This window comes from Clarias gariepinus, chromosome 14 (assembly GCF_024256425.1).
Source record: "Clarias gariepinus isolate MV-2021 ecotype Netherlands chromosome 14, CGAR_prim_01v2, whole genome shotgun sequence".
Lineage (NCBI taxonomy): Eukaryota > Metazoa > Chordata > Actinopteri > Siluriformes > Clariidae > Clarias > Clarias gariepinus.
Window position 1 is genome coordinate 6,625,917 of NC_071113.1, and position 14,019 is coordinate 6,639,935.

The 14,019-nt window shown below is 37.9% G+C and overlaps 2 protein-coding genes across 2 annotated transcripts; one reads left to right on the forward strand and one right to left on the reverse strand.

Moving 5' to 3' along the window:
- On the reverse strand, positions 1–4,734 carry gdpd3b (glycerophosphodiester phosphodiesterase domain containing 3b). The gene is made up of 10 exons (XM_053510866.1): positions 4,590–4,734; positions 4,373–4,415; positions 2,897–3,032; positions 2,766–2,811; positions 2,559–2,677; positions 2,379–2,468; positions 2,117–2,250; positions 560–619; positions 254–305; positions 1–179 (listed from the first exon to the last, which is right to left on the reverse strand). Exons 1-10 carry the CDS (start codon positions 4,732–4,734, stop codon positions 54–56), a joined length of 951 nt encoding a protein of 316 aa, XP_053366841.1. The 3' UTR covers positions 1–53.
- Positions 4,735–8,254: 3,520 nt separating this feature from the next.
- Positions 8,255–12,725, forward strand: tbx6 (T-box transcription factor 6). Its single transcript, XM_053512255.1, has 8 exons — positions 8,255–8,324; positions 9,097–9,307; positions 9,692–9,959; positions 10,109–10,252; positions 10,397–10,467; positions 10,553–10,617; positions 10,707–10,968; positions 11,114–12,725. Exons 1-8 carry the CDS (start codon positions 8,255–8,257, stop codon positions 12,723–12,725), a joined length of 2,703 nt encoding a protein of 900 aa, XP_053368230.1.
- The last annotated feature ends 1,294 nt before the right edge of the window (positions 12,726–14,019 follow it).

Consider the following 14,019-nt stretch of genomic DNA (forward strand, 5'->3'; position numbering starts at 1 on the left):
ATACTGGAATGTTGTCGTGTTTTGGTTCTCAGATGATTTGCTATATGAAACTTTTAAACAGCTGGATGTTTTTTCAAGTAGTCTGATAGGATGGTGGGATAATCAGACATCACTCCAGTGGCTCCGAATGCGAAAGCCTCAGCCATGTCCTTCTCGTTGTTGCACACGAACAGATGGACCTAAAAGTTTACAGAAAGTATTACGTCTGTATGATTTAATCTTGATTAAAGAGGAAAGAAATTGACAAACATACCTGCATGCCTCGCTTCACCAAGTGCTCAAACAAAGACTTTCTCATAGTCAGTCTGGAAAAAGGAAACAAAACACCTATCAAATACTTCCTTTTAATAATTCATCCTCAGTAAGCTCTTTTTTCTGGAATAGAGGTGGAATAAGATGCTACCCCATCACAAAACATCATACATAGAGACACACAATCATGCAGTCATTCAAACATTTAGAGAAGCCATTGCACTGGAGGAGGGAACCTACACAGACACATAAGAGAGCATGCACAGAAATTCCACACTGGATAACCAGGATAGAATTTATGACTTACTTTTCAATGAGATAGACTGCAAATCTGTTCTTGAAAATAGCCTCCTCTGGTATATATCCCCTGTAAAAGTATATACATTTGGCATGTTAGCAAAACAGACTGTACACATTTTTTTTGCATGTGTGTCCTGTATATAACCATCACCCTTTTTTTGAACATTCCATTCCATTACAAAAATTGTACTACTACATTACACAAATATGTTCTTAAAATTTTGTGCGAACAGTTTGGGGAAGAACCACATACAGTATAGGCGAGGTCATATAGTGTATCCATCATCCATCCATCTAGCAACCTCTGCAGTTCATCTAGGGGCCCAGTAGGCCAATGGTGACCGTTGTATTTATTCCTCTGGTCAACATTCACATGCGCATTCACACTCTAGGGGCAGTTTTGGAATGCCAGTTAGCCTAGGCTTTTTTCCAGGTTTTTGTGGGATGAAACCGGAGTAACCCGAAAAATTCCGCCAGGCTCGGGGAGAACATGCAAACTCCATGCACACACACCCCGAGGTGGGAATCAAACCTGGGCAGCAGAGGTGCAAGGTGACCCCCAAGGCAACGTTATTCTATGGTAAAAGCTTTTCTATCCTGATGGTTGTGGTCTATGCTTGGATGGCTCCACCCCATCTATGAGGGGCTAATACAAGGTGGTGTTTACAAGCTCTGTTTTTTTTTGTCATTTTTTAGTCGTGGAGACGCCATCTTCCACTGTGAAGACTGTTGCTGTAAAGACTTCCACTCAGAGTCGTACCTGTACACTCAAGTTTCATCACCGGGTCATCCACGGCACGCTGATGGAGTTCTTGGCGGACTTCGACGCAATGTTCCTTTTGCTCCTGGGTCAGCAGTCTGGGGACAATCTTGGCAGCTAAACACAGCGCATGTTCAAATCACATGTGAGGATCACTTGGACTGTTCCGTATGACACACGGACAATGGCAGCAATGTTGTGGATTGTTCTCTGACAAGCATCATGCACAATTTGCCGAATGGTTTCAACATTTTCGAGGGTTAAGCTTGTGGAAGGTCTTCCTGATCTCTCTCGTCTTTCAGTGATGTTCTAACGCTCTTGAAGCAGGCATGCCAATCAAAACACCTCAAATTACTTATTGCAACATCACTGTGAACTTGATGAATCATGTCAAACGTCTCTGTGGCAGATTTTTTTCAGTTACATGCGCAATTTCATGTTCACTCTTTGTTCTTGCTGTCCATGATGAAATAGCCGACACGGTAACACGCATTTTCAGAATATAACCAGTTGCACAGCTCCAAAATGTACAAAGGACGATGTCTTTTGGCACACTGACTTATGAAGATCGGTGACTTCATGTCAGCCTTGTGCTGCTATTTATGGCGTGTTACAAAACTAGTCTCGAAACTTTTTGACAGCTCCTTGTAGGTGAAGTATGTTTATTTAACAAAGATATTTTCATTACTTTGCACATGCTAGCCTTAATGCAATCCCATTCAAGTTTTCTGATTATTGGTTTACACTAATTCAGATCTTCAAAAAAAAAAGGCAGCTAGACAGAAGTTTTTAAGAGCTACTGACCTGTTGATTACACTGGGTAGGTAGAACTGCAGTAGGCTCTCTCCCAGAGGGCAGAAGGGCAGAAGGCCTGTGTAGTAGAGTACTAGAAGAAGGATTCCTCGTCTCGGGGTGAAGCTGTATGGCATATAGGGGTTCTATGCATACAATTTCAAAAGTCAGTGAATGGAATACTAAATCCTTTATAAATCATTAGAATCACTGTTGTTTCAGATATAATTGTAGGCTCATCTAGGTCACAAACGCATAAAATGCGGTGATGTACCTGTTTTCGGCATTTTGCCATGATTTCAGAATCATCAGAGGCCCAGACAGTGATGGTTTCCCTGTCATATTTTTTCACCAGATCAGAAACCTAAATAACACATCACTCTTACTTTAACTACAGGTATAGAAATATCATTTATCTTTTGTTAATCAGCCAAGCAGAGTGTGGAGTAAATACCTTTTGTACCAGCAGGTCATTGTTTTGTTTAACCTCGATGTTGATTGGCACTTGGGGGAATTTCTTGAAGACGTCCTCGAGCAGGGCAATTCTCCTGTCCTTCCCTGTACTGTATTGCCCTGATGGAGATTTTCAGGTGTTCATGTTTTTATTTACATCTACTATAGAGTCTAACATTTTATTGCACTGGATTCTGAACCAGCTTACCAGCACTGAATATCACCTCAAGCTTCTCTTTATAGAGTGGCAAGTCCTAAATAAATGATTAAACATAAAAATAAAGCTGTGTCTTATTAAATATTTATTAAAGCAAATAAGCATATTTCTGTAACACCTACCTGAAACTTAACTGAAGAGATGTTCACATCAGATCCTGTCAGTATTTTAAGGTTTTTGTCATGGCACACCACAACATAACCGTCTAGAGTTAAATTACAGTCCAGCTCCAGCATCTCCGTTCCCACTTGTACTGCACTGGTGAGGAAATCAGATGACTTTTTATTATGACTATTATTATTATCATTATACTATCTTCTCGTCTAGCTGTTCTTTGCACAAATACTATTATCTGCACTGTTGTCATTTTGTCGCGCAAACAATTGCACATCAAGGTTGCCCTGCATTTAACTTCATTTAATGTTTTTTTTTTTTTTTACTTGTGACTCATATACTTTAATTATATGCTTCTTATAGTTTCTTAGATTTTCGTTTTTAGCATTGCACTTGTAACTTTTGGTCAGTTATCATATTACCCTGTGTGCGTGTCTACTGATTATATGTAAGATATACCTTTGTGCACCTACAACCAGTCTTTGTCTTACTGTCTCTACTGCTGCTGGATGTCTGGAATTAGATTTAGGATCAATAAAGTGTCTGTCTGTCTCTGTCTGTCTGTCCGTCCGCTTTCCTTTCCACACAATGCAATATTCTGATGCTGTATAACTGACTGCTTCACCTTCACATCTTTAATACTATGGCTTTCAGCAACTTCCTCTTTCATCAATCCTTCAGTTGGAGTTCATTGTTTCATTAAAATCCCACCTGTAAACTCATTAAAAATAGTTTGAACTTTATACATGCTTCTGCTGCCTGCTGTTGCTATAAATAAATAAAAAAACTATAGTTAAAAAAAAATCCAAGGCCTTTAGTGGATTGTGTAACAACATAAAGGTATTATTTAAGCTGATAAATTATAAAAATAACAAATATAAAAAGTCCACACAGGTTGAAATAAAGTATCTTAATGCACTTAGGTAATGTAAAGGATCTAGATTTTCCTAAAATATAAACATGGACACCATTAATTAAAGGGTTAAAAAATGTAGCACCGTACTTTACACTATATATAATTTATTTATGTTGTGATAGACAATATATTACATACATACTATATCTCAAGTGTGGCCAAAACATGAATACACACTTCAGAAAAGACAAATAGTATGATTTATACTATAATAATATAATATTCATAATATTATCATACATATCAATATATAATGTACAACAATACATTTTTACATGTTAAATTATTTATACAAGTTTTTCTTTTCCTGAAGTGTATATACAGTAATATAAACAATTCATTAATAATTATACTGTATATTGGTTGTCAACAAACTAAATACGTTTATGTCATGTAATGTAGTTATAAAATTGTGTTGATTAAACCAACTTCAATATTATAATATATAAAATTTCTTATTTAAGACTGTATATTTCATTTCATCATATTATATTTGCCAACACATAGGTTAACACATTTAGTCTAAGAGAGAGAGAGAGAGAGAGAGAGAGAGAGCTGCCTTACGTACTGTGTAAAAGCCTCCATAGTGTTTTCTATCCTCTCACCTGCACCTGGGTAAAAGAATAAGAAAACACATCTAAGCACTAATCATTGTGATTAGTATTGTCATTACAAAATGTAATATTATGAATTTATGGAGAAAGCAAAAACTACTTTTTTTTTTTATAATACTATCGTTGTTCATCAAATTCATAATGGAAAAAGGAGAAATCAGAATAACTCACCGCCTCTGTGAGAAATGTGCCTGCTGTAAAAGGCTAAAGATTTTTTCTTATGGAGAAGAAGTGGGTTATGTAGCAGATAAAGTGAGCTCGCGATGTACAATCCTACAGCCACGACCACCACTCCGACTCCCAGCTCAGCCTCCATGGTGTGCACTGGTACGCTGTTTTGTTGAAATGATTCTGAAACGGCTCAGTGGGTCAATTTATCTTTACTGGTCTCCTGGTCTCATCACGTTGTTCATACATGACTAAATCATAGGAGTATGCATATGAGGGAACATGTGAGTGTATGTGGGTGTGAGGGAGTGTCAGAAACGTCTGTATGGTCAGGGATGAGATGATTGAATCACTATACTGGATGAAAGTATAATGTACTGTAGTACAACAGTGATTAATAGAACAACAATATGACCCGCTCAGTGCTGTGCGAGACATAGAGATGAAATAAAATATAAGTAGAAATAACCCTGTAAACTTTGTAATTTTGCGGGAAAAACATCTCCATAGTCTTGAGCTTGTGCTGAAAAGACCAGCCACAAAATATCATTTTTTTAACGAGACGTCACATGCTGACCTTGTCGTATCACTGACATCACTGTACGTATCTGTGATATCCTCTTTCTAAGCATGTTCTGGACATATCGTGGTGTCAGTGTTTGGTACTGTGTGTCACAATGAAGACCACAAAGCAGCTTATGCTTCCCAAAATCACAAGGACTGAAACTAATCATGGTATAATACAGATCACCTTAAAAGGACTTCCTCAGCTGAAATAGTTTAGACGGATCAAAAGTACAGTCCGTACACTGATATTATATCCTGATCTTATTCACAGGAACGACTGAACAGGTATTTAGCACTCATGTGTTATATGTAAGGTGTTAAAGTTTTAGTTTGCAGTTAAGCACACTGTAAAGACATTTAACTTTAGCACAATTCGCTGGTCCGCGGTATAAAAAAGACCCACAGCTCATTACCACTAATATCATCTAAGTGTGCCTGTACTGCTACTGGTTCCTACAGTGGGACACCTGTCCACTCGTAAACACATTAAAGGTCATTACATTTAACAATCCCTGATCCCACACTCCGTTACACACACACACACACACACACGTGGGTATGTAATGACCTTAAGCCCAGTAGACCAAACTTTAGGAGGCAGAGCATTCACACCTCAACTTCCTCTCTTGCCCAGTTTGTCTTGCATAACCCCCCATCAAGCAGCAAATAAAAACGACAACTACAACAACACTGGGCTTAACTTTAACCCGTGTCAAAATGGAGAAGCTGCGTGTAACCAGAGGGGGTCTTCCTAAGATTCCTCCTTCCTAAGGAGGTTTGAGCATGTCAAGGTCAGCACATCTGAACTTGTGTTGGCAATTCAGTTTGATTTGTATAGGGGTTTTTAACATACAGAGTAACAAAGCAGCTTTATAGAAATCTAGCTAAATCCTACGCAGACTTCTTTGTATAATCTCACATTGATACTGTAGACTTGTACCTAAAAACTTATCATGTAATCCCTTACTCATTTACTCTTTATACCGCTTATCCCGTACAGGGCCACAGAAACTCTGGAGCCTATCCACGTGGACTTGGGAACAGCCTGGACAGGTTCAGGGTATAAGCATGCACACACATACACAGTCATTCACACACCACGGGTAATTTGGAAACGCCAATTAGCCTACTCTGCATGTCTTAGGTAACCGGAGTATCTGAAAGAAACCCACTAAGCACAGGGAGAACACGCACACTCCATGCACACAGACTTGAGGTTGAAATCGGACCCCTCGACCCAGGAGGTTAAAACTATAATGTTTATACTGAACATTCTTAAAAAGCATATATTTTTGCTTGATTTTATAGTATAGAATCATTCACAATCACATTATCTTGCCCCTCGCTACCATACTGTATGCGAGTCTTGTGCCTCTTGAGTTCTCTTCCTCATTTTCCTTGCCAGTGTCACCAAATTTGGATCAGGATTTTTCATTTTTATTTAAGCTGCTTTTGACAATGTCACGCCTTGCACCTCAAGGATCCGGGTTCAATTCCCGCCTCGTTCTGTGTACATGAAGTTTACATGGAAGGAAACAAGTATATTTCATTGTACTATAATTGTTATCTGTCAGGACAATTTTTTAAAAAATCCTGTTTACTCCTTATTGTGAGAAATGAGAATTAAATGCACTAACAACACACACCAAACTATTCACCTGACTAAACAAACTAAACTATTAATGCCTTAATGGCTGTGGGAAGTTGTTATTTCATCCAGCACCTCGGTGGTTGTTACTCTCCAGCTCCGTGTTATTGTAAGGCTGTTTCTGAGACATGTGTCAAGCAGTGTGTCTGAGCTGCAGTGTTTACCTAGAAGACCAAACTGCAGCAATAAGACCAAACTGTGCCACATGCTTGAACCTCAAACCCCTGCCCTCCACACCTCCACCGGAGAGAAGGAGAAAGACAGAAAGAGTTGCAAATGATGTTATTCCTGTTTTGCCTGATTTCAGATATTTGGCATTTGTCAGAACTTGACATGCTAAAGGAACATTTTATGGTAAAATACATATGGTATATATATACACCTTATTTGAAAAAAAAACAAACATCAATGAACACAATGAACTTTTTTTTTTGGTTGTTAAACAAAGGAACATTTAACTGTGAAATAAACTCCAAACACTTCTTGTTTATTTTATGACCATGACCGAACTATTTAGATATTACACTTGTAATGTATAATATAATATTATATTGTAATATGTATACAAAAATTATTTGCCTGTTGATTGGAACTATAGTTTTTTTTTAATCCTGAAGTTTCTACACCCATTACATAGAATACACATTAATTTAGATTTTTTTAAATTGAATAATAATTTTGATGATTTAAATTAACATTATTTGTTTTTGAGTTTTTGATTGATTCTGTTTGTCTAATATCACTAAGGACTAAAACAAAGCTTTAACAAAGTACTTTACAAGAAATTTACAAGCCCCTGGCTTTGCTTCATGAACCATTCTGACCAGCACTGATGTACACACTCCAATCATACGGTCCATTTCCAGGTCACGTCTAATAGCCAGAAGCACACATAACCTCTATATTGTCACCAAGGTATCTATTTAATCCACATTTTAAAAAAAATTTGACCACAAATTAGATGCTTTTTAAACAAGTCAGCTGAATTATGTTACCGTCCCTATTATAGAACGCACTTACAGAGTTGCATATCTGTATAACATTAATTACTCCATTTATTTTTTTCTTGTTGGTTGTTTTGGTATCCCCAAAAAGTGTACAAGGATTTCGTTTGTCTCAATAGAAATTTGCATGCATGTGCATGTGAATGGGTATCTGTTTGTTTGCTTAAACTCTATGTGAAGGACAGGAGTGTGGTCCTTACAGGCCTGATGGAGACTGAAGGTATGGGTGGGAGTGTGAAAACTTTGCCATTTGGTCAATATGCTAATATACACTCACCTATATAACACAGAGAGACAGAACCACTGGCTGTAAAAAGAAGTAAGACCAGACCAAGAGAATAAGTTACTGAAGCTGAAGATATATTAAGACATTCAGGATAAGACTGGACGATTTGGAACAAGAGAAGGATTTACTGAATTTGTGAAAGGAAACCAGGACAGGGAAAAGGATGTTGGGAGTAGAGATGTACCCCAGTTTAGCTCTTGCGGCACAAAGACTTGGAGACTGCTGTTATCGAGGTAAGAGACAAATAAAGCCTTAAAGCCAGAAATAACCATTGGAAGGTTTATACTGTAATTTTCAGAATCAGTTGTGCGAATGAGTCAATGAAGAAACTGCATGTGCAAAAAAATTTACACGAAAAGGGAAATTTCTGCCACATGCTCCCAAGTGTTTCATTTGTGCATATTGGTTAAATATCAGAATATAAGAACTGAGATCAATTTATTTTAAGTAGGATTGTACAGAAGTAGAAGTGTAGAAGTAGTACAGTATATTTCTATTTCTATTTTTAGTTCTATTTTTCCTAGCATATTTCTATTTTTATTTTTAGTTCTATTTTTCCTAGTTTAATTTAATTATTCTATTAAATTTTTCTATCGTATTTCTTTTATTCATATTTATTTCTTATTGTAAACTTTAATTCTCTTTTAGGGTCACTGGCAGTCGTATAAGCATTTCACTACATTTCGTACTGTGTATGACTGTGTATGTGACAAATAAAATTTGAATTTAATTTGATTTGCAAGTTAAGACTTTTTAATAACAGCTTGTTAACACTTTGGGCAAGGAAACACTACTCTTTAATAATTTCCATAATAAGCTGTATGAAGACAAATAACCCACGGCAGTCCTGTAACACTAAAATAAGAATCCTGTGATGCTCTTCATTCAGCTATTTATCAAATTATTTCTTAAGAACAAGCCATAAATTTGATAATTTCCTGATTTACATGATTAAAATGTGCCAGATTTGAATGCATCATATATTATCATTATTCTATCCTCCAGATCGAGAGCCACCAGCACATATGCCCCTGTACCCATCATCATGTGACACAGCAGCCCGAAGCCTGCCTCCTCGACTTCTACCCCCGCCCCCGGCAAAAAGAGATACTTTTGGGAAATCTGAAGACAATATAAAGATAGAGCTGGAAAATGTATCCCTGTGGAAGCAGTTTAGCACAGTTGGCACAGAGATGATTATCACCAAGAAGGGCAGGTAGTGCATTATTTTTTATTCGATGCATGAATTGACATAAAAGGTTGTTTTATTAGTTAGTGGAGTATAGTTCATTTTAGCACCATGAGAAACAGACTTTTATTTCTAGAGCATAGATATTTTACTTTACTTTACTTTTTACTCTGTAGTTTTTGTAGATTACTGTTTAAGGCCAATTTGTTAATATTTGAACTCTTTCAGAAATACATAAAATGGCACTGAATTCATTTAAATACTTTATATATCTTCACATAGAAATGTGTGCAAAGTACTTTGCATGATTGTAAAAAAAAAAAACCTGGTAAGGATTTAATGCTTACTGAAAATGAATAAATAAACTTGGTAATATGATATATTTATATAATCAATTTTTTTTTCAATCAGACGGATGTTTCCTCAGCTAAAAGTGAAGGTGTCTGGCTTGAACCCATCTCTGCGTTACATCCTTCTGTTAGACATCATTCCTGTAGACTCCTTTCGCTATCGTTTCCAAGATGACAAATGGCAGGTAGTGGGAGGAGCTGAAGCTCGACTTCCAGACAGGGTGTTCATCCACCCAGACTCCCCTGCAACTGGTGAACACTGGCAGAACCGAAGCATATCCTTCCACCGAGCCAAACTGACCAACAATACACTGGATGGACAAGGATATGTGAGTATATACTGTACATGCTCATCATTATGAATCTAAATTTTTTCTATGAATCTAGTCCTTAGTAATTAAATAAAATGTGTAAAAATTTAAACTGTTCCATGAAAAATCATTTTGTTTTCCTTTGAAATCTCAAATCTGTCCACAAGATCATTCTTCACTCCCTGCACAAGTATCAAGCGCGGGTACACGTGGTTGAAACGAGAGATGTAATGATGTGGGGTGGAGCCCAACACACCTTCACCTTCCCTGAGACACAGTTCATCACTGTTACAGCCTACCAGAACAACAGGGTATACATATTTTAGGAAGTTGAATGTTTAAGGACCACAAATTTTATGTTGACTGTAGAAGTGTTTTATGACATGTTAAGGTACAGTACACATGTAGAGATGGTCTCACTTTAACAATACTTGATTTTTCGGTAATTTCCTTAGATAACTGAACTGAAGATTAATGCCAATCCGTTTGCCAAAGGTTTCAGAGAGAATGGCATGAACAGCAAGAAGTAAGTTAATATCCGTCTCCAGATAAGCATAACAAGAACATGCTTGCGGAATACCTTATTATTAATCATATCCTTTATCTTTCAGACAAAGAGAAGCAAGGCAAAAGAGGAAATTGAACCATCCCAATCAAGAGGAAACTTTAGACATAGGTAAACAAACTTACTTAGGATTTATCATAACAGACTAGAAATGGCCTGATTAGATATTTCTGTAACTCTGTGTTCTGTCTTTCCACCAGAATCCTGTGACCCATGTGATTCCACTGAGGTGTTAACACAACCCATGCAACTGGAAAGCACCAGTCTGTCTCTGTCTGATTCGGGTTTTTGCTCTGATGGGACATCTTTACCAGAGCAGACCGTACAGCAGCATAGCTCCGGTCAAGCATTTCTCAGTTCCCAGATGACCCAGATGCCAGATATTTCAGAGATTCCCAATTCAGTAGAGAACCAATCTCAGTCTACCTCAAATAATGAGGTGAACAATGGATTGCTTAATGGGTGAGTCTTATACCTCTACAATTAAACCATATGTAATCCATATATAAGATGCAAACTATAGTTATAAACTACTTTAAAACATTTTAATAAATTTTCAAAATGAAAACACTCCCAATAAAATGTCAAAATTTCTGTGTTTTTACAGGTCTAGCCAGATGATAGGACTTTCTTCATACACCTCATTTCCAGATCCTTCAATTACACCCTCATCTCATCTACCAGTGTCTCTTTCACAGCCTTCATCTCTCTATTCCACTCAGACTGATCTACCATCCCATCCCAATCCAACATCGGTGCAAGATTATTCTTCCATAGCTTCATCCCACTACCCTCCCCTACATTCATCTTCTCCAATCACATCTTCCTCAACATCTCTCCAAAATTCTACACATACCTCCATCTGTCATTCATCCTCTTCCCCGCAAATGCCATCTTCCACCTACCACCCCATTCTTCCACCCGAAGAAAACCTAAGCCCTCACACACCTACAAACCCACCCTTTCATTCTCTTTCTCAACCTCCTTGCCAGTCCATCAACAGTTGCGCTTCTGGTCATTCTGTTGATACAGCTCAAAACCAGGCTATGAATGGTTTGTGTTCATCCAGTTCTACACCCTCTGCTGTCCAAGACTCCACTCCAACTGCATTCCCCTTCCCTCCAGTGCAATCCTCCAACAATCCAGATTCTACTACACCCCCATCCCAAATGCTATCCCAAACTGCCTTTCCCTTTCCTCCTGTGGAAGATCCAAATGGTCAAACAGATCCAAATCAAATCCCTACAGCTTTCACATTTAATTCAATGCCAGAATCCACCTCCACCCCTCTAAATACCCCGTCAGATCAGGATGGCAACACTACTGCTTTTTCTTTCCCACCACAACCGGGCAATACAAATTCTTCAACTTCCTTGCCTGTACAAACCCTAGCACCTTACTCTTTCCAAGCATCTGCAAATTCTCATATGAATCCATCTTACCAAAACCTGTCAAATTCAGCAACTGGATCCTATACGCAAATGTCTTCGAATTCTGTAAATGGAGCCCGTTCACAAATTTTTAGCAACCCTATAGTCAACCCCTTTCCTGCTTCTTCTCTGCCTACATCTCTGCCTGCACATGTAGTGCCTGGGTCCATTTCTAACTCTATTCAATCTACTCACATATCTTATGGCTTGCCCCCTTCCATCCCATCTGCTCCTCCTCCCCTCCAGAATGTAGCAATGCCAACTCTTGGGTCTTCTCAGATTATTCCAGCACTTCCAAATATAGCCCAGGTCCAGCCAACTATGCCCCAGTCATTCCCATCCTCCACTTTTTCCCATATCCCTCCCCAATGTGCAACTTCTCAAATCCAATCGCAGCCTTTTGCCTCTACAGCTTCACTCCTTTCACATTCAACCCTTCAAAACCACCCCATGCCACCTGGATCAACCCATACACAGTACCCTGCCGCTTCCACTACATATCCCCCAGTAGCTCCATCGGAGATAGGATCCTTTTCTCAGCTTAATCCAACTGCCCCCTACCTTCCTGATATGGTATTGCATCCTTCTCTTCTCCCCTCTTTAGATAACACTCTGTCTTCTTCTGCTACTTCTCTCTACAACCCATTTCCTTCTTATCCTCTCCGCCTCTGTCAGGACCCACGATCCACCTTTCATTTACAGCTCAGACACCTTTACAGGCGGCCCCAACATGTACATGCTAACAACCAGGGGTCGTACCTAGATCTTGGAGGAAGGCCTGCATTTTGAAAAGTGATATAAGTAGCCATAAATTAGATCTATTAATTTTTGCTGAAATCAACACATTTAGAAGTTACAGCTTTAGAACTCTATGTGATAGATTTGTTGTTTATTTTTGTAGGATAGCTTAATCAAAATCAGTATAATTTTTGATGTATTTGAAAAACAATTGTATACTGAATCTAGCAAATAAAGTGTTTTTGTGAATTCTGTTTAACATTTTCTTTTTGACTAAAGAATTACTTATTATGAACTCAACAAACAAAAAAAACATATGAAATACTTTTATAAATGTACTTTGAGATAAGGGAAAGCAATTCTGATGTACACAATTAACTTTATTTGCTTTTAAACAATTTTATACAGAAAACAATTAACATTCTTTCAGTTTACATTAATATACAAAATTTAGTAACACTATTTAAATCATAATAAAAATGTGATACCATAAACATTGACAAATAAAAAAGTAAAATATTTGCACAAACATCATCTATTCAAGTAGATCATTTCTGCAGATTCTGCAGCTGAGCACTTCACAGCTTCAGGGTTTTAAATGTTTCCACCAGATTCTCCAGTGTCCTCCAAGCTCCTAAAAACACAAACAAATTGACCATGGTGTTAATGTGTAAGTGTTTGTGTAAATTTGTGTAAATTGTGCCTTGCGATGGTTGGCTTGCCATCCAGGAGGCATTTCCACATCACACACATTGTTCTCAGGCTACTCTTCATATCCACTATGACCCTGACAGGAGTGCGTACTAATAATAAATAAATGAATGAATGCTCCATGACTGCTGTGAATGTTCTCACTTAATTTTTAGCTTGTAAATTTGTCTAAAAACAAATGTCCAGAACATTTCCACAGTTTTCAACTAATTCACTGTAACTAAAGAGGCCTCAAAACCTGTTCCAGCAAGCTCCATGAAGAGGAGGGGTCAGGGGTAGCTCATTGGTTATAGCACTGGATTACGGTTCAGAAAGTCTTCAAACCCCACAACAACCAAGTTACCACTGTTGGGCCCTTGAGCAAGGCCCTTAACCCTCAACTGCTCAGATCTGAATAAGGGTGTCTGCCAAATGTAAATGAAGACCAGATTCTGTGATCACCCAAATAAGGATGGGTTCCCTGTTGCGTCTGATTCCTCGCAAGGTTACTGGTTCTCACTAATCTGGAATGGGATGTTCAAAAAGCACAAATGATTGTTATGATCAGGTATCCACAAGCATTTGGTCCTATGTAGTATCATTTCAGATAATTTCAATTGAAATCCTCCTATTTATAATATACAGTATGCAAATT

Coding starts and splice junctions, on each gene's coding strand:
- gdpd3b (XM_053510866.1), bottom strand. CDS start 4,734: ATGGAGGCTGAGCTGGGAGTCGGAGTGGTGGTCGTGGCTGTAGGATTG. Junction 2,469..2,558: donor ATGACCTGCTGGTACAAAAG/GTATTTACTCCA, acceptor TGTGTTATTTAG/GTTTCTGATCTGGTGAAAAA. Junction 620..2,116: donor CTACCCAGTGTAATCAACAG/GTCAGTAGCTCT, acceptor ATACTTTTACAG/GGGATATATACCAGAGGAGG.
- tbx6 (XM_053512255.1), top strand. CDS start 8,255: ATGTTGGGAGTAGAGATGTACCCCAGTTTAGCTCTTGCGGCACAAAGA. Junction 10,253..10,396: donor CAGCCTACCAGAACAACAGG/GTATACATATTT, acceptor TAATTTCCTTAG/ATAACTGAACTGAAGATTAA. Junction 10,969..11,113: donor AACAATGGATTGCTTAATGG/GTGAGTCTTATA, acceptor GTGTTTTTACAG/GTCTAGCCAGATGATAGGAC.